General features: G+C 45.0%; 1 protein-coding gene across 2 annotated transcripts; it reads left to right on the top strand.

Moving 5' to 3' along the window:
- The first annotated feature begins 1,146 nt into the window (after nt 1-1,146).
- Nucleotides 1,147-7,198, top strand: LOC125523548 (adoMet-dependent rRNA methyltransferase spb1-like). Of its 2 annotated transcripts, XM_048688575.2 has the most exons (10): nt 1,147-1,715; nt 2,153-2,200; nt 2,291-2,454; nt 2,888-3,044; nt 3,123-3,184; nt 3,320-3,503; nt 3,588-3,677; nt 6,261-6,394; nt 6,506-6,629; nt 6,756-7,198. In XM_048688575.2, exons 1-10 carry the CDS (start codon nt 1,188-1,190, stop codon nt 6,912-6,914), a joined length of 1,650 nt encoding a protein of 549 aa, XP_048544532.1. In that variant the 5' UTR covers nt 1,147-1,187; the 3' UTR covers nt 6,915-7,198. The 2 variants fall into 2 exon arrangements, with proteins under 2 accessions (XP_048544532.1, XP_087392084.1); XM_087535958.1 differs by lacking the exons at nt 2,888-3,044; nt 3,123-3,184.
- Nucleotides 7,199-20,112: the final 12,914 nt, after the last annotated feature.

The raw sequence follows: 20,112 nt of genomic DNA, 5'->3' as shown, positions 1-20,112 counted from the left end.
TTAACTGTTCCTAGCAAAACAGCCATAAACGGTCACATGCGGTTGACAGATGTTTAATTCGCGTGCAGTTAGTGTTTAATGCTTGCAGGCTGTCAATTCACCCAGCATGAAGTCATTATGTTATTTATCAAGCGTAGCTGCTCAACATGGTATGCTGCCAGTCCTAGGCGTCCTTAGAGATTAATAAGCTTCCGCTTCTTTCTTCGTCCAACCGAGCATCACACATTTAGATAAAAGTACAATATTGTAGTGGAGATCGTTTGAATTCAAAAATCATATGAAAGTACCTTCTAACCTACCCAAGCTTATCATCTAGAGCTATATAACTTTCAGGCATTCTTGGCTCTTTACCCTCATCAGGATCCAGGTCTGTTTCTTGTCTAATCTCCAACGAATCCAATCTAGGTAAACCGTCAAGTCCAATGATCTCAATGAACAACTCAATCCAGAACTCTCCACCAACATTCTAATGTCACGCAGAAAAAACAGAAGTCAGCACATACATGTCCAACAAGGAATTGAATCCAAAGGGTCGAATCGAGGATGAAACTAACCTGCAACTACTGGACGACGTACGCATACGAAATAAATGATACTGTCCCACACCCTGCCTACTAGTATACCTCTGCGCATTCATATGCATTACTGGATAGAAATTATTGTATATCATAAATGCCTATATTAAGTTTTTTTGAGTAATAAATGCCTATATTAAGTAGTAATCTTGATGCGCGGTGTGTGGGCGTCCCAAATTTCGGCATCGCGTGACTCCCCTCTAAATTTAGACTAGCCACAATGGGTAGTAACATAGAGTAGTAACATGTCCGTGTTACTACTCTATGTTACTACCTTTATAGTGTGGAGTAACATATATGTAGTAACATGCAACACTTCATTTATTAGGTTATAGACTTATTTTGTCTTGATATGTTACTCATACTAGTTATGTTATCACATAATTTTTTTTCTTTATTTATTGCTTGCCACATCATTTATTTTATTTAGATATGTGTGATGTTATTACCTATATTATTGAGTAGTCTTAAAGAACTCAAGCCCACGAGGCCGATGCGGTTTAACCGACTCCAAAGCTCAGGACAAAATGAGCGAAGCGGCCTGCATCGAAAAAAAAAACAGAAAGCAAGCCCGGCCCGAATGAAGCTAGCCCTAGCCCGGCGGCGTCAGCCATGCCCATGGATGCGGGGAACAACGGGAAACAGCGGCCGCAGGACAAGTTCGACCTCCTTGCGAAGGAGCAAGGGTACCGGAGTCGCGCGGCCTTCAAGCTGCTCCAGCTCGACACGCTCTTCCGTTTTCTCCCGACGGCTCGCGCGGTGCTTGATCTCTGCGCCGCGCCTGGGGGGTGGGTCCAGGTGGCCGTCAGCCGCGCCGCCCCCGGCGCCTTCGTCGTCGGCGTCGACCTCGTGCCCATCCGCCCCATCCGCGGCGCTCTCTCTCTCAAGGAAGACATAACTGCCAGTGCCAGGTGCGGCGCCGCCGTGCGGCGGCTCATGGACTCGAGGGGCGTCGCGTCATTTGAAGTCGTCCTCCACGACGGTGTTGGACGAAAGAAAAAGGGAGGAAATCGTTCCGTGTGTGGTGGCACCAGTGCATCGGCTGCGCAGGAGGCCACAGCCACGCAGTCAGCGCTTGTCATGGACGCCGTGCGCCTAGCTACCATGTTCCTCGCCCCCAATGGCACCTTCATCACCAAGGTATGAATGGTGTATTTGTTTTGCGGGGTGAATTCATGATGTGAGGCTTCTTACACGAACATGTGATAAATATGCTTTTTACGTGTTTTGCAGTGTTTATATGTAATAAAAGTTTATCGGATATATTAGCTAGTGTAACTAAGCTTTCATGGTGGATCAGTACTTTACCTAGTGTGATAAACATAGTGGATCATATTTTTTTCTGGTAGCTTCTTGGTACTACCTCCGTAACTAAATTTAAGACATTTTTACCATTCAATTTGAACTGAAAAAAGGAGTTACGGAGGTAGATAGTTTTTATGTTGATGCCTTCTTGCAACACTCATTTTCTTAATCTCCATCAGTTCTTCAATCCGTTATGATGCAAATTATGACTCTTGATGTTGTTCCCCTGTGTGAAGTGCACATCTCAAATCAGTTTTTATTCTCTTCAATAGTTCTTCAGGTGTCAAGATTACAAGGCTATAATGTTCTGCCTGAAACAGGTGTGTTTTGATCACAGGTTTTTAAAGTGTTTGTTTTGCTAGTTATTTTATACAAGTTGCTATTAATGCATCAAATGTACCCATTTACAGCTATTTGAGCGTGTTCATCTGAGTAGACCTGTAGCAAGTCGGTCCACGCCTGCTGAAATTTATGTTATCTGTCTGAGATATAAAGCCCCTGCAAATATTCAACCAGAACTTCTTGATTTGAAGCACCTGCACTTGCTGAGTGTGGATGCAGAGAAGAGCAAGCGGTAGGTATTTTTTCCCACATCATTACTGGATTTGTCTTTTTTTTTTTTGCATATCTTAGTGGCTTATGTTATGTGATATCGTTTGTCACAATATTGTTGCTGGCTGCTGCAAAGGTATGACGCTTCCACGCGAAGGTGTTGGCTTGCCTCACAATGTACTTTGTCATATGGTCTCCGCCATACCTTTGTGGCATCAATAGAATGGTGTGCGCCATCTGACATAGAGGGAGAGTGAGAGGGAGAGGGAGGATGAGCTTATTTGTAAAGTCAGAAAAGCAGTTAAGCATGATTATTTTAGAGCAGTAAATAGGCATTAAAAATAGCTGGCATTGCTGTTCTTTTCTTCAGGATCTGTACTTTCAAAGTTTGAATTGTAGTACAGTTTGGTGGGAGGTACACTGTTCTAAATTTGTATCATATACTATTTACGTAGGCAGGAAAGCACAGAATTCTGGAAAACTGGTCTAGCATCAGATTTTATATGGTCTGAGGCCCAGACACCACTAGAGTTTCTTGGTTCCTTTTTGACAATTTCATTTGACGATCCAGCATCTCTGCCTATCAAGAATCATGAGCTTACTACAGATGAGGTAGTGGAGTATTGCCTGCCTAGCTTCTCTTCTGTCTTAGTTATGACCCTGGTTGCTTGTACCTTTGCTGTCTAGCAGATAAAACAACTCTGTGAATATTTGTTTGTGCTACGTGAAAATGGCCACAATCATCTCTTGGAGTAAGTATCTTTCTTCAGTTCCTTTTCTATCTTGTAATTTACTTCTAGATTATGATTATCCAAACATGTCTATTAGTTACGCGTCCACAGAAATTGGTCCTGTCAACCTCATACAAAATTGATTTACAATGTTAGATGGCGCATGCGCGTAAGGAAAGCACTGTCATCATGTTCACAGGTGACACCAAGGACTGATGGGACTGCGACGGACAACAAGGGCAGAGAAGGTGACCAAGTTTTACATGAAGTGGAAGATTTGAAGAATGTTTTTGATAGAAAGAGAATGAGAGTGAAGTGTCAATCAAGGCCTCATGCAAGGGTATTGCCGTTATGAAATGTAATTGTAATATTTGCTGCGATGTGGGATTAATTTAATTGTCTGCTATATGTCTCTTCATTCCAGGGTAAAGCACACGAGGCATCGGGAATGCAAATTGATGCTGCAGAAGATGGTTATGGTGATCCTGACTTGTTCCCTACTTGTGCTATTGAGGTATCTTGCTGTTTACATAGTCCTATTTGTCTATCTTTGCATCTGCAACATTCCTGCTCCTGAAGTTTTCTCTTCGGCATTAAGCCTTTATTATAACTAGAGAATACCCCGCACGTTGCTGCGGGAATTACTAATATATGAACTAAATTTTAAAACAAATTATATATTGTATTTGATTATTGTGTAATCAAAAAATATTTTTAATATAAGTGGCATAATATAATGGAAAACTTTTTCCCATGCATGTTGAGTGGACCTTTGATGAGGTGGCATGTGTGCTGGTGTGGGATGTGTGCATGGGATCAACTAATAATGGAAAACTTTCTCATGCATGTTGTGGTGGACCTTTGATGAGGTGGCATGTGTGCATGTTAAGATAATAGAGGTAGTGGGTATGGACTATTTAGGTATATAGGATTATAGTCAAATATTACAGCAAAAATAGTCGATTGAGGCGGTTTTATACTAATGTAGCAACGGGTAAAACTCTGGCTACAGATGCTAGATATGGTTTTTGCTCCCGTGTAAGGTGTTGCCATAGCCTCCGTCTCAACATTTGAGATGGGTTTGACAACCGTAGAATCGGTTGATAGACATGGAAAACTCAAATTCAAATCAATCTGCTTGAATTTGAAAATACATTCACAATTTGAGTTAAAAAGTATATGCATTGGGTAGTGGAGGGCATGTACCGCCGGTATCAAAGGTGTTGTAATTGTCATTGAATAAATAAATATAATCGTCATATGCAAGTGTAGCAAAAGCCCACATTTTTATTCCTTGTGAAATGTTATTGCAATTACACTCGAGCATGAGCATGGTTACACAGTCCCTATTACACTGTCAAGTAAAAGAGTCCACCTAGTAATTTAACTAGCAAGCAGATTGTTCTTGTCCTTCAAGCGAAACACATTGAGCTGCTTCTTATGTTTGTCTTCCTTCAAGCTGAAACTTTTTTTACTCCATAAATCTGAAAGAACAAACAAACAATTGGTTGTGATTAAATAAGCGTTTAGTTAATTACACGGGATCAGCATTTATTGGACAAACGAGTCTATTCTGACTTCAAAGAAGGATTAAACGAACAGCAATGGAAATTGCCACAGTAGAAGAGTGAATGTTTAAAAACCTGAGAACAAATTCGTACAAATATTAAGCATTCTTTTGCCAATATCAAATTGAACTACTACGGAGCAAATAATTTCTCACATTAAGTAAACAAATAGAAGGAAGAATATCATGTTCTACTTGATACTTCTTCGGAATGATAATTACCTGATGTCAGGTACGTGCACATGGCAAAGCAAACGTTTTTTATGGGAATTTTAGTTGACGTGAGGATGGCAATTTTTGTTTACAAGCATGGCAATTTCCTGGCAAAAAATAAACTAAGACAGATTTCCCATGCTTGCCCACTAAAGTTGCCATCCTCGACAAATATAAATTGCCACAAAAAACGTTCATTTTGCCATGTGCACATACCTGACGTTCGGTAGTTATCGGTGTCCTACTTCTTACCAGGACGTGAGGATGACAAGTTAAAAATATCTTTGGCAGATAACTTGAAGTTTTTATGATCCGGATAAACAAGTACAAGTACAAAGGGAAAACAATTTACTGCTGAGACTAAAACTGAGAGGCTATTATGTCCTCAGCAGTTAATCAGCTAGTTGTGGTTGCAAAGGTGAATCTGCTAGGCTGCAGCAGCTACCTCGCGCCATGTTCATCGGCATCTGGGAGATGAATTGCATCAGGATGGAGGCAGTGGATCAAAACCAAAAAAGGAAAGAATCGATGGACTTGAGCCTGGAAGTAGTAATTAGCCACATATATAAACTCCTACTTTTATGTGACTTGCGTGTTTTGTGCTCAGCTGACTTGCACAGAAATACCCCTATTGTTTAGTAATTTGGCCCACAATGGGGAGGACTAACCTCAAAAGTACTAGAAAAGCCCAAATTGCAAATAGGCCTATCCCGACTTCCGCTTCCAGTGGGAACTGCACCGGCTGAACCGGACGCGCTCATCACTCCACGTCGCTGTCGTGCAACGCTTGAGCCCACAGCAGCAGCTGATCACTTGTAAGCTGTCGTGTGCCATGGATGTGATCTGATGGAGGCTGGAACACTGGGGAGCTGGTGAGATGCCACTGATGCTGCAAAGTCCTGGATTTGTTTTTGGTTCTCATTAGGAGATCAGATCGTAGTTCCTTCCATACAAGTCGATGGCTATTTAATGGGCATTTGGATAACTTCCTCAAATAAAAATATTTAAAATAGTGGATAACTTATTCCAGTGCGGGTGGGTGTTGTAGAGACGGTTTACACGTCCGTGTATTGGGGGTGTCTCAACAAAGCGGTGGGTGCTGCTTTCCGTTAGAGGTGAAGATATGGTCTTTTTACCCATATCTCGGATCACTGTTTTGTTGCAGTGTAACACAGTTGGGGAAGTGAATCTTGTTCTATCATGATATTTTTATGTTATCTTCCCAGTAGGACATGCCTTTTTTAGCTTCTAGTAGTACTTGTTTAAATATTTTTGTGCTTGTGAGCTCAGTGAGATTTGTGTTTGTGCTTTTTATAGGGTGGAAAAGAACTTCGAGCTGTTGAGTCACCACTGCTAGATTCGGAAGAAGACATCAGAAACAGTGAGAACGAAGAAACTCAAGCTTATGAGGACTCTGGTGAGGAAATGGATTATAATCAAGAACAACAGAGGTAAATTTTCAGACACGTACACCCACACATAATACAATAAACAGGTCAGATATAACTTCATATCATTTTCAAGAGTTACTGTAAACCCCACTGATATGTAGCAACAACCAGGTATGGCGCTCAGATCAAGGGGACGCTCGATGAAGCTCATGTGCCTTTTGTGACTAAAAAGTGTGGAGAAGTCAGACGTCCGAGCAAACGTGCAAAGCAAACCAATCCCTATGACAATACAGAGGTAATATTGACCCTAATTCACATGATCGTTAGCCCCAAGAAGGATTGATAGTAAGAGATGATGTGCCCTGCGAAGGGGTTCCATGTCATTATGGATTGTAACGGGAAGGTATTGGTGGATCCACAGATGAAGGACAACAGGTCTAGCGGGTCGGCTCAGGGAAGAAGGGTGGGCAGTGGAGGCTCCAAAGGAGGGAAAGGGAAGAAGGGCGCTGGTGGCCGGAAAGGAGGCATGCGACGGAAAGCTAGGCAGAAGGCCGGCAAAGCAGAGGAACTGGAAACATGACCCCTGCTGAAATTTCCAGCTAGCCAGCATGTCAGATAGCTAGCTGTTGTTTTTTATACTCCCTCTGGCTCTGGAAAGCCCAATAAATTTTCTCCGAAATCAAACGGAGGCTAAAGTTTGTAATAATAATCGTCAACAACTACGCTACTAAATACTCCCTCTGTCCCAAAATTCTTGTCTTAGATTTGTCTAAATATGAATGTAATAAGTCATGTTTTAGTATTAAGTACATCTGCATCTAGACAAATTTAAGACAAGAATTTTGGAACCGAGGAAGTAGATCTCTACCTATTCATAATGTATATATATATATATAGTAAACTGGTATTTGCTTCTACAATTCCAATTATATCAAAACTTTATTTAATTTACACCTGTTTATTACTTCTGGAATTATCTATTTATTGGAACAGATAATACCAGATTCCAGATTCTACTCCTATTAAAAAAGCAAACATTATTTTTCCTAGCCGCACCCCATCTATAATATACACACAACGGCCTGAAAGAATTAGAGCCACACGATTAGACCCACTATTATATCTAGACATCAAAATAACAACTAAGAGCAACTTGAATCGCTGACTCATTTTGTCCGCGCGTGTCCGTTTTGATTGGGGGGAACAGAAAAGTCGGCTCAATGCACCGACCCAAACGGACGTGTGTCTGCTTTTTATCCGCTGCCGATCCATTTCTGACCTAATTTTGAACCTCATTTGCGTCGGCGCGGACACGAAGCGAACGCGCGCGGAGCGCGCCTAGTCCTCCTGGCTCGCTAGCCGCCGGTACATTGGCAATCCTCTCCCTCCCCATATCGAGAGCAAACCCTCGCCCGCCCCTGCCCCGTCGCCCTCGCCGCCCATTTCCTGTGCCTCTGCCAGCAGCTGGTGCCGACACCCCCCAACACCACCACCTCCCACGTCGCCGCCACCACCGCCTCGCTGCCAGGGCACCGAAACTTCCTACCCCACCCACTGACATCGCCGCGAGCAGGAAGCCGCCTCCCTGAGCCCGGCCAGCTCCTTCGTCCAACAACGCCCGCTGTCCTGACGCCGCCAGGCCATCCAGCTGGTCCAAGGGAGGCGCGTGTCTCTTCACCGGCCAGCTTCTTCGTCGACGCCCGCAAGCTGTTTGACAGTTTGCCAAGATACAAAATGGACTCTGCCGACGAGTACTTTTTCCACATTTTCCTTTGCGACTCCGACGATTCCTCGTGTGATGATGATGAGGAGATCTTGGCTGCCGTGTTGGTCCATGACCATCTTAATAGGCAGCGGTTGTTGTTTCGTGGCTTGATCCCATGGCACCTTCTAGCGTTGAATCGCAACCGAGAGAGTGGCCATTTCCTTCTTTGGAAGGACTACTTTGACACAACCAACCCGCTGTTCAAACATCAGAAATTTCGGCGGCGTTTCCGTATGGGCAGGCATATTTTCAACCGTATTAAAGAGGGGGTGGTCAGATACGATAATTATTTCAAGTGCAACGAGGATGCCCTTGGAAAGATTGGCTTCTCATCTTATCAAAAATGCACTGCAGCCATCCGGATGCTTGCATACGGAGTGCCTGGTGATCTCATTGATGAGTATGTCCGTATGAGCGAGTCTACATGCCTCCATGTACAAGTTCTGCAAGACTGTGTTGTTGTGTTTGGTCCTGAGTACTTGAGAGAGCCGACTGCTCAAGATATAGCCCGCTTGTTGGCGAAGAATGCCAACAGGGGCTTCCCAGGGATGCTTGGCGGCATAGACTGCATGCACTGAGAGTGTAAGAACTGCCCTTCTGCTTGGCAAGGGCAGTATAAGGGCCATGTCAGGGCTTGCACTGTTATACTTGAGGCTCTGTCCTCACAATGGATCTGGCACTCTTTCTTCGGCATGGCCGGATCACACAATGATATCAACGTGCTTCAACGCTCGCCGGCGTTTGCAAGGCTTGCTGAAGGCAACAACCCGCCGGTGAATGTTACCATCAACGGCCACAACTACGACAAAGGATACTACCTAGGTGACGATATCTATTCTCGGTGGACTACTATTGTGAAGACAATACCCAACCCTATCGGAGAGAAGAGGAAAAGATTTTCCCAAGAGCAAGAGGGTGCTAGGAAGGGCGTCGAACGTGCCTTTGGTGTTCTGCAATCTCGATGGGGCATCGTTCGGTATTCTGCTAGGACTTGGAGCACCAAGTTGTGGAGGTGATGACTGCTTGTGTGATCATGCACAATACGATCGTAGAGGATAAGCGCCTGGAACGTATCTACGATCAAGGGTTTCAGTTTCAGGGCGAGAATGTTGTGCCTGAGCATGGATGAGCGACAACGTTTGCACAGTTCACCCAATTTCATCATGAAATGCGTGATTGGGAAACTCACATGTAGTTGCAAAATGATTTGGTTGAGCATATGTTGGCTCATGTTGACAACCAATAGATGTATCTTTTTTTCACATGTATTCGAGACAATTTAATTTTTATTCAGCTTGTAAAACTATGCTATTTTTGTTTGCTTGTGAAACTATGCAAAATGTGTGCATATTTGTTGAAAAAGGCGGTCAGCCGGCCACACCGGTAAATATGGGTCGGCGCATTTGGCGCACTGCCGACCCAAATGATAAACAGGGCGGACGCCGAGCGGACGGTCGATCCAAACGAATAAAAAATGAACAAAATCGGCGTCCGTTTGAGTCGACGCGTTGAAGTTGCTCTAATCCTCCCCGAAAGTGCACTTACCAATTTCATGGGGCAGACAAAAACACTACCATCCAACTGTTGCAGCCCACGCCACCTCGCCTCTCCGGCCGCACAAGTCTCTTCGGTAAGCACAAAATGGACGCACGTGGGTGTTGAGGAACGTAGTAATTTTAAAAAAATATCCTACGCACACACACAGGATCATGGTGATGCATAGCAATGAGAGGGGAGAGTGTGTCCACGTATCCTCGTAGACCGAAAGCGGAAGTGTTAGCACAACGCGGTTGATGTAGTCATACGTCTTCACGATCCGACCGATCCAAGTACCGAACGCATGGCACCTTCGAGTTCAGCACACGTTCAGCTCGATGACGTCCCATGAACTCCGATCCAGCAGAGCTTCACGGGAGAGTTTTCTCAGCACGACAGCGTGATGATGGTGATGATGATGCTACCGACGCAGGGCTTCGCCTAAGCACCACTACGATATGATCGAGGTGGATTATGGTGGAGGGGGGCACCGCACACGGCTGGGAGAGATCAATAGATCAACTTGTGTGTCTAGAGGTGCCCCCTGTCCCTGTATATAAAGGAGCAAGGGGGGAGGCTGGCCGGCCCATGTAGGCGCGCCAGGAGTTGGAGTCCTCCTAGTAGGAGTAGGACACCCCTCTTTCCTACTCCTACTAGGAGGGGGAAAGGAAGGGGGAGAGGGAGAAGAAAAGGCCCCCCCTCTCCTAGTCCAATTCGTACCAGAGGGGGAGGGGCGTGTGGCCTGCCCTAGGCCAACCCCCTCTCTCTCCACTAAGGCCCATAAGGCCCACTATTTCTCCCGGGGGAGGGGGTTCCAGTAACCCTCTGACACTCCGGTTTTCTCTGAAACCACCCGTAACACTTCCGGTGTACGAATATAGTCGTCCAATATATCAATCTTTACGTCTCGATCATTTCGAGATTCCCTTCATGTCCGTGATCATATCCGGAACTCCGAACTACCTTCGGTATATCAAAACACAAAAAATCATAACACCGATCGCCATTGAACTTTAAGATGCGGACCCTATGGGTTCGAGAACTATGTAGACATGACCGAGACCCATCTCCGGTCAATAACCAATAGCGGAACCTGGATGCTCATATTGGCTCCTACATATTCTACGAAGATCTTTATCAGTCAAACCGCATAACAATATACGTTGTTCCCTTTGTCATCGGTATGTTACTTGCCCGAGATTCGATCGTCGGTATCTCAATACCTAGTTCAATCTCATTACTGGCAAGTCTCTTTACTCGTTCCGTAATACATCATCTCGCAACTAACTCATTAGTTACAATGCTTGCAAGGCTTATAGTGATGTGTATTACTGAGTGGGCCCAGAGATACCTCTCCGACAATCGGAGTGACAAATCCGAATCTTGATCTATGCTAACTCAACAAGTACTATCGAAGACACCTGTAAAGCACCTTTATAATCACCCAGTTACTTGTGACGTTTGATAGCACACAAAGTGTTCCTCCGGTAATCGGGAGTTGCATAACCTCATAGTCATAGGAACATGTATGAGTCATGAAGAAAGCAATAGCAGTAAATTAAACGATCAAGTGCTAAGCTAACGGAATGGGTCAAGTCAATCACATCATTCTCCTAATGATGTGATCCCGTTAATCAAATGGCAACTCATGCCTATGGTTAGGAAACTTAACCATCTTTGATTAATGAGCTAGTCAAGTAGAGGCATACTAATGACACTCTGTTTGTCTATGCATTCACACATGTACTAAGTTTTCGGTTAATACAATTCTAGCATGAATAATAAACATGTATCATGATATAAGGAAATAAAGAAAAAAAGTCCATTTTACTACCCTGAACAAAGTTGCTAGTTCACATTACCCCCTGATCTATTTTTTGGTTCCCTTACGCCCCTAAACAATCCAATACCGGACAAAAGAAAAACCCTGGATGGTTTTCCTAGACCGGATGCTGACATGGACACGGTCAAAGGTGGTATTTGACCTACGGGTGGGTCCCACTCGTCAGTTTTTCCGAAAAAAGTCTAAGAAATAGAAAAGAACTACCGCACCTGGGCCTTACCTGTTGTATGTTTCGGCCCAGCCCAACCCAACGAGGGGCAGGGGCGTCTTCAACCCCTCGCCTGGAGGACGTTGCGTTGTGGGCGTTCGTGCGTCGACGGCCACCTCATGCTTCGCATTGTCCCATGCGTCCCCGGGCCTTTCTTCACGCCATAGAGACGTGCACGACCTCCTCTACCTCTTCCCTCTTTTGCAGCTTCCTCTGCCCTTCTCTAGCTCTCTCTCCCGAGTGTCTCCGAGAGAAACCATCGCCGCCGCCCTCTGTCCTCATGTCCACCAGCCACCTCTTGCCACACCAACATGTCCAGGAGCTCCTCCTAGACGCCTTGAACATCTCCATAGAAGAACTCGAGCTCAGACACACTGCATCATGCTAATCGCCATCTTCTTCCTCGTTGGCATCCGAAGATCGCCGTTGTCGATTCGGGCACTTCAGAGCCTCCTCGAGCCAGAAAAGATGCCCTACGACTTCACTGTGAGCTCGTACACATTTACCTTCTTCCCCCTTCGCCGATTTGGTCCTCCAACTAAGGTAGCCGCCATGACCGAAGCCGCCGTCCGCCATTGCCGATGAGCTCGTCGCTGCCAAGCTCTCCCAGCCGCCATATGTTGTCCAACAAGCTTCTGCTACCCCGTGGTTGCCACCCCGCTACTCATCTTGCTCGTCTGCATGCTCCATCACAGTTGCCCGCATGCACCGAGCGCCACCGCCGCCCAGCTCGCTTCCGCCGCCAGCACCAGCCACCCCAGCACCCGCTGCTACAACCAGCCAACGTGCCTCATCGCGCTGGTCACACAAAGCCCACGCGCGCATCCATCCTCCGCCGGAATCGGCTGGACGGCGATGTCCGCTGTGCCCCGGTTAGCCATCGGCTAAACCTATCGTTAGAACTTAGTTAATCCACCCCTTGAGTCACTGCCAAGCATGTCCCACTGCCTAATTAATCATAGGGCTAATTTTCTGTTTAGATTAAGTTAATCATCATGGCCCCACCCGTAGGTCAAAACCACCATTGACCAGCGCCACGTCAGCTGCAAGTCAAGACATACCACCCAGGGTTTTTTTTGTCCGGTATGAGATTGTTTAGGGGGGTAAGGGAAGTGAAAAATAGATCAGGGGGTAATGTGAACTACCAACTTTGTTCAGGGTAGTAAAATGGACTTTTTTCGGAAATAAATAATAACTTTATTATTGCCTCTAGGGCATATTTCCTTCAGTGGGGCGACCACCAACGAAGGAGGCCGCATAGGAGCCTGCGGCGCCCACACTCCCTCGCCTTTTCGGCCACATCGGTCTCCTCCCTAAGCACGTGTGGCGACAACCGGCGAACGAGTCCGCGCGCGAGACTGCGGTGCGGTGGCGCGGAGCCCTCTACTCCTTGCCGGGAGTTAAAAGCAGAAAACCACCACATTTGGGGCTTCATTTGCGGAAAACTACCTGGTCTCTAATTTTTTACAAAAGCCACCGCGTTTCTCGTAATTTTTTTTGCAGAAAACACTGATTGGACGATTTAGCCTATTTGATCACTTTCTGATAAGTGGGACCTGGTTGTAAGGAGCTGACTCAGGAAACAATTAACACATACACCCCTATCTCTGAAAAATAAAAGCAATCAACCTCTCCCCCGTGGAGCAGCGCTACTGTCGAAGCAGCGCGAGCTCGGCCGACAAGGCGGCGCCTTGACCCTGCAGACCGTCTGGATGCCGTGGCGGGGAGCGTGAGCCCCGACAGGGCGGACACGGAGACGAGGAGGAGGTGGAGCAAGGAGGAGATGGGCAGTAGCGAGCAGTCAACACGTCCGCGACACAGTGCCACGACCTCCTGCTCGGCGTGCCCACGACACAGCTCCTCAGCCTCCTGCTCGGCGTGCCCGCGGCAGCCGCAGCGACAAGGACCTGCGGCGGCGAGTAGCAGCAGCCTCCGGGAGCAATGGCGAGTAGCAGCAGCCACACCGGCGGGGAGCTGCGGTGCCGAGCAGCAGCACACAACGGTGCGCGGGGCGGAGCACTCGCCGGGCAGCGGAGCTCCGGCAGCACAGCGGCAGGGCCGGGTGAACGCGTAGGACTGGAAGCCACTTCGTGCCGGGGCCGTGAGCTTCTGGCTAGGGCGAGCCGCCGGCCAGCTATGACAGCCAAGGAGGAGGGAGGCTGCCCCGCCCCACGAGCAAGGCCAGGGAGGAAGGAGGCCGCCTCGCGGTGGCCAGCCACCACTTCGGAGGAGGCAGGGGACGAGGGTGGGAGGAGGACTGATTGCTTTTTCATTTTTTTAATAAGGGTGTCTTTGTGAAATCCACGGAGGTGTATGCCAATTTTTTTTACCAAATCATTTGCTTACAATCCGGTCCCTCTTGTCAGAAAGTGATCAATCAGGCTAAATCAATTGATTAGTGCAATTTGCAAAAAGTTTACTAGATACACGATGACTTTTGCAAATAATTAGAGATCGAGTATTTTTTCACGAACGAAGCCCCAAATGTGATGATTTCTTGCAACTAACTCCCCTGCCGGTTCAAGATCTGCACAGGTTTCCTCCCTGGCGTCGTCGGTCTTTTCTGAAGGTATTCTTCCCCGGTCTTGTCGTTCTGCAAGAGATGAGTGAATGCTTCGGTATGGACTCCAGAAACAAAGTTTTGCACTTAGATGGCGCATATTTTGTTTTACGTTACACCTCCATTTTGTTTGGACTGTATTTGCCTGAGAAACCATGGAGGAATATCGCCGTAGCATTTACTTCTGCAAACGAGAAATTAATTGTCAGAACTGTTGTTTATATTTGTTTGAGCCTGATTAATCGAAGCTATTCTTGAAACCTAATCTAATGCTTATAGTTGCATTTCCATATCACTTTTTCATACTTGCACAATTATCAGAACTGCTATTTATGCTTGTTTGAGCCTGAAAGTGGTACGTATAGACGCCACAAGCCTGAGCGGGCACAATTGTCCTACGACACGTAATTCAAAGTTTCACTTTTTAATACTTCCTTCATTCAAAAATACTATTCATTAAAATGAACAAGAAGGGATGTATCTAGATGTATATTAATTCTAGATACATTCTTTTTTATTCATTTTGATGACAAGTATTTTTGAACGAAGGGAGTACTTGAGAAATGCTATTTTTAATACACGGCACACACATTCAGAGTACTGAGAACGCCATAATTGCATGTCATAATTGCAACAATTATCAATAATAAAGTTTTATTTTTTTTTGTAATTTTTAGGCCCTCCGATCATCTATTATGCAACAAAAGTCCCGCTCATCTCTGAAAATTTCCGCTGCAGTCTCGACCGTACGTGTACTTCAATTTATTTTCATGTTGTTTTCTTCGGCCTTAGTGTATTGATTCTTGGGTGTTTGACAAAGACTTCACAAATTAAGCCTCTGTTGACAATTTCAGAGGTGTAGGTTGGCCTGCAGCTCATGTGCGTGGAGGAAATGCACGTTTCAATGGGCGTGTTTGGTTACCTGTATAAGGCTTAACTAGACCCGCACGGAAAGGGAACTATTTGGTTATCTGATTTTACTGTTGGGCCTGTATGGCATGAAACTTAAAGCACCTCTGGGCCTGGCTCACTAGAAATGCTCAGATCGGCAGTTTCTCGCGAGCCAGGCCGAGCCGAGCACAAGCGAGTGGGCCCTTGCACAAGCGGCACAACGGTACTTCAGTTTGAGGTAAGCTCTACATAAAAAAGATGCACTTCGATACTACGGTTTCATTCAGGCGATCGGTTCGTAGTTTTATCGGCCGTAAGTTCTTAATCTCGTGTTCCTGTTTGGAGCTATTCTGGATGAGTTTTGTCAGATTCGTCGCACACGATCGATCATTTGAACTTTCCTTTGACCAGCAACCTAATCTCGCAGTTCCTCACAACATTCGTGTTGTAATTTTTTGATTTCGACGATCATAGCTTCATCTTTCTTTGAACATCAGTCTACTGCACTGACGCCGCCATGTCGAGCTCCTCTGTCCTCTGCTCAGAGTCCTCCTATTCGTCCCTCTTGAGGCCGAAGCCCTTCCCCTTGATCTCCTTGCCCGCGTGCTACTACACTAGAGACGTTTCCGGCGTCGCTCATCTCGGCCTACTCTCTGTCGTCCTCCTACTGCATTGGCACTGCAATGGCGCGCACACTGCTTTCTTGTGTCCTCTGCCTCCATGCAACTGTAGTTCGCTGCGCCGCTGACGGGGTCGATCATCTTCGCCTCCTCTCTCTCGCCCTACTACACTAGAGTCGTTTCCGGCATCGATCATCTCGGCTTCCTCTCTCGTCCACTGCACTGACGATACCATGGCGTGAGCACTGCATTCTCCTCCTCTGTCCATTATCTTTGCGCGAGCACCGTAGCTAGTTCGCCGACGGTGTCGCTCGCTGAGCCGCCAACGGGGTCGCTCGTCCACGACTCCATACTCGTCATGTTGGACACGACGCCACAGCCACTATCCATCACAGTCGCCATGGTCCGGCGCACACCGCATTTCTTCTCCCCCTTCCTTTGCTAGCTCTTAACCCTGTGTGCTAAGTGCAAGTGCTAGCTCTTAATCATACCCCATGCGGGCAACCAGACAACGTGTAGTTGTATGCGCCGAGACAATGCAGACAACCAAACAATGTGCCAAAGTTGATCTCCTAATGCAGGAAGTCCATATGCAGGCAACCAAACAACTCGCAGATGTCGCATATGAGGCTGTTTTTTCAGAGCCAGGCTGAGTGGAGAAGGATATGCAATGCAGGTACTGTAGCGCACGGCAACCAAACACGCCCAATATGTCCCTCAAAAGTTGTTGCCGCCACCCTCTCTGCCACAGCTGGAGATGAAACTTGGTGGTAAGCCTCTTCTCCCCCCTCTCATTTCTCCCGCTTTGCTCTGGATGTTCTCCGTTCATGCTATATTGTTTATAAGTACTAGTCGCCAACCCGTGCGCCTGCACGGGCTAGCAATTTTAATATTAGATATAACAAAGTTTTGAGAGATTTGAAATGTCAAACAATAATTTGCATATGTTGATATAGATTATTATTATCACACATGCACATAGCTTGCAATGAAGTTACATTGGTTTGACTATTTTGTGATTAGATTGTTTCCATCCAATTATGTCACAGCGATCCACGTCAGATTTATGGCCGATATGTGGACATATGGATGTCCTACTTATCAAGGTTACATAAGGGTATATGTGTTATGTTGGTAGAAAACATGGTTAAGGACCTAGAAGTTGTTGCATGTATCATGTACTCATGATCTAAAAGTTTCTAGAAGGTATAAAGATAAATTGCCCAATTGCAACATATATATATATATATTACTTTCTCATTAAGCCAAAAAAAGACAGACGTCTTCTTTTTTTTGCCACGGAAGCATGGTAGAATTATAAAAACTTTGTTTCTATATAGAATAATGGATACATACATGAACGGCTTTTTATCAACATACACCACGTCATAGCTAATAATGTACATATTTCAAAATAGGCAGTTGTATATTCTCATTATACTATAAGCACCATAGATTATTCTAATTATAAGATCCTGTCTGTACCAATTTTTTTTAAAGAATTTCTCTTATGATTGACATGTATAGGAATTTTTTTAATATTTTCTACCCATACTATACATATGCATATCACATAGACAATCATGTTTATATGAGAGGGACAGTAGTGGCTGTAGAAAAACGATACTGTTTATATGAGATCTTTGTGGTGCATGATACGATCAAATTCTTTTTTTAATAATTCAGCGATTTATATGTATATAATGATGTTTTATAGCTATTATTTTTCTCTTTTATTAGAATAAAAAATACATGTACATACTTACTATATATGACAATCTACACCTTCAAAGAATTATGTTAATCCTTTTTATACAGGATTAAGTGGCCATGTACAGGAGTTGAGGGGGATATTTTCCTTTTTTTTTGAGGATGAGATGTCGTTCCTTTCTTAGGTTTGATCTGTTTCTTTTTTCTTTCCATCGGTGAAGTTTTTATGTAAAGAAGCTATCCCTTTTCATATAAGGAACCATCTATATGAGGTTGATTTCCTACTTTCTTTTCACCAACATTACATGTAGGTGCTTGTTTTTTGGCCGGGCCATCTATATATAACTTTCATCCAAGTATGGAAGCCTTGTGTGGCTGTTTTTTTTCCTTTTCAATCAGGAAAATAAAGATTGGTTAGTCAAACATATCTTTTTTTTCATCCCTGGAGTTTTTTATGCAAGGAGATTAGATCTGATTTTTTTTTCATCGGTGCAGTTTTTATAGAAGGATATTATTCTTTTTTGAGGGAACCGTGGAGTCTTTCCTAGTTTTGGTTCACCAAATTATAACGTGACAGATGTGATTTGTTTTTTTCTTTTCTAGATGCGATCTGTTTTTTCTTTTTCAGCGCCCAACTTTTATGGAAGTGAGCTATCCTTTTTTATGGAACCGTGGCTGATTTTTTTTCTTTCAACCAATGTTGAACGTGAGGAAGCTGGACTACAGGTGTAACGTTTCATCTAATTGATATGGTCGCTCAGATTTTTGTTTTTTATAGGAAATAGAGAGAGTCCCAAGAGATCAAGACTTTAGTATAAGACAACATATGGCCGCTCAGATTTTTGTTTTTTTAGGAAATAGAGAGAGTCCCAAGGGGTCAAGACTTCATTACGTGGTAGTTTGAGACAACATGTTTTGTATTTCATCAGATGGCTACGGATAGATTATATATTAATCCAACTGTCAAAATTCTTTAATTCTAAAGATTAACGTGGTGCCTCGTATGGTGCCTTCAATTAGTAAATATATAAGATAAGATATTCCGTCGATCTACCCATGATTTGCAGGCCAACCTATTATGTCAGGTTGCAGTCTATGTAGCTATGCCGACCTTCACTAACCGATTGATAAATTATTATTTTTTCCGGACAAAGAATGGATTTGTTGGCTTAAATGGAGCATCAAGATGATACATCACAATGAGCACACACCCGACCTCTGTATAACTAAGATGCACACAGTCAACCCACACATACAGAAACACACCGACAACTAGCGAAGTCATAAGACCAAAAGCTATGTGCATGTGTGGAAAAAAGAAAAAGAAACAAGAAATATGCCCCAAAGCGATCAGATGAACGATCGACCAACTACAACTAAGACCATATGCGCACCAACCATTGGCACCACATGGATGACAAGGATCTTGAACAACAACGCCTTCAGGAAAAAAGCGACACTCAAGCGACGCCCTTCACCGGATCCAACCACAAAGGTCAGTATCAAAGTTTTCACCCTGAAGAATCAGTCCAAACATATTCGAGCAATGCCTTCAACAAGGTGACGACGTAAAAAAACATCGCCATTGCTAGGAATAACCACTGGGTCTGTCCTAGGCTTTCGCCCCGGAGCTCGAGACCGGGTGCACATATCACCACCAACCAAATCTCACATTTGTTGTCTCCATCGCTTTTCCGCTATCCGAGCAGCTACAATTGGATCGCCGCTACTCCACAAACAACCCTCTGCCTCAAGTCATTATCTATAATTTGTAACCCACCACTGAAGTCATCCACCGGATCAGGAGATAAAACCTCTCGAAGTCTTTTTGATGATGTCGTGGATCCATATGAAGTCGCTGCAGAACAATCTACATACGCCACCATCCGGCCAATCAGATCTAAATCACCTCATCCATCCAGCACATCACCGCAGCCCCAACAATTCAAAGACTGCGTGGCCGGAGCAATGCCAAGACCACCGTTGCCTCAACGACCGCCACGCCAAAGCGACCACCACAGATCGAGGGAGGTGGGCGCTGCCAGGAATGAGGGCCGCCATGCATGAGGCATATTTGCGACTGGCCGCAGCTAGGTTGAATCTTGGAAGACGTCAGGTGCAGCTCATGGGGAAACAGACCGCCGCCACCATGGCCACTGCCAGTATGCGACTCCATCCGATACCAGCTGCCGCAGACCACTACGCCATCTTGGGGAGGAGGTCAGGGGCGCGGGCAGCAAGCTAGGGGATTAATGGTCATTTTTCCTTATTTTTCTCTGAATCATGCTTTGGATTAGGCTATAATTAGCAACAGATTAATATTACTCTTTGCCTGGGCAAAGATTTCTTAGGCAAGCATTTAGGAATAAGTTGTTAATTCACTTTTATCTCTCTAATACTATCTGCTACCAAAAAAACTGCCCTGAAGGAAGAAAATAAATTTAGAATGCTAAACATATTCAACCTTCTTCCTCTCAGGTTTATCCTTTACTCTACACCACTTTTAGGTTGCCTAAATTTTTGTAAAATCTGAATACCTGGCAGAAATCCCAATACCCAAAACAAAACGCCCAATGTTTCATGTCATAATTTTACATTCTCGCTATCTTTTTTGTGTCTAGAATGGTGCACAGACGCTTGATCTC

Source organism: Triticum urartu, chromosome 7A (genome assembly GCF_056163025.1).
Source record: "Triticum urartu cultivar PI428250 chromosome 7A, HENAU_Tu73, whole genome shotgun sequence".
In the NCBI taxonomy this organism is placed as follows: domain Eukaryota; kingdom Viridiplantae; phylum Streptophyta; class Magnoliopsida; order Poales; family Poaceae; genus Triticum; species Triticum urartu.
This window is presented reverse-complemented; position numbering and strand designations above follow the sequence as displayed.

What these genes read in the sequence shown, in the direction of transcription:
- LOC125523548 (XM_048688575.2), top strand. Translation starts at nt 1,188, where the DNA reads ATGCCCATGGATGCGGGGAACAACGGGAAACAGCGGCCGCAGGACAAG. An exon ending in TAATGTTCTGCCTGAAACAG is followed by an intron (nt 2,201 to 2,290) that starts GTGTGTTTTGAT and finishes ACCCATTTACAG; the next exon opens with CTATTTGAGCGTGTTCATCT. An exon ending in TCCCTACTTGTGCTATTGAG is followed by an intron (nt 3,678 to 6,260) that starts GTATCTTGCTGT and finishes TGCTTTTTATAG; the next exon opens with GGTGGAAAAGAACTTCGAGC.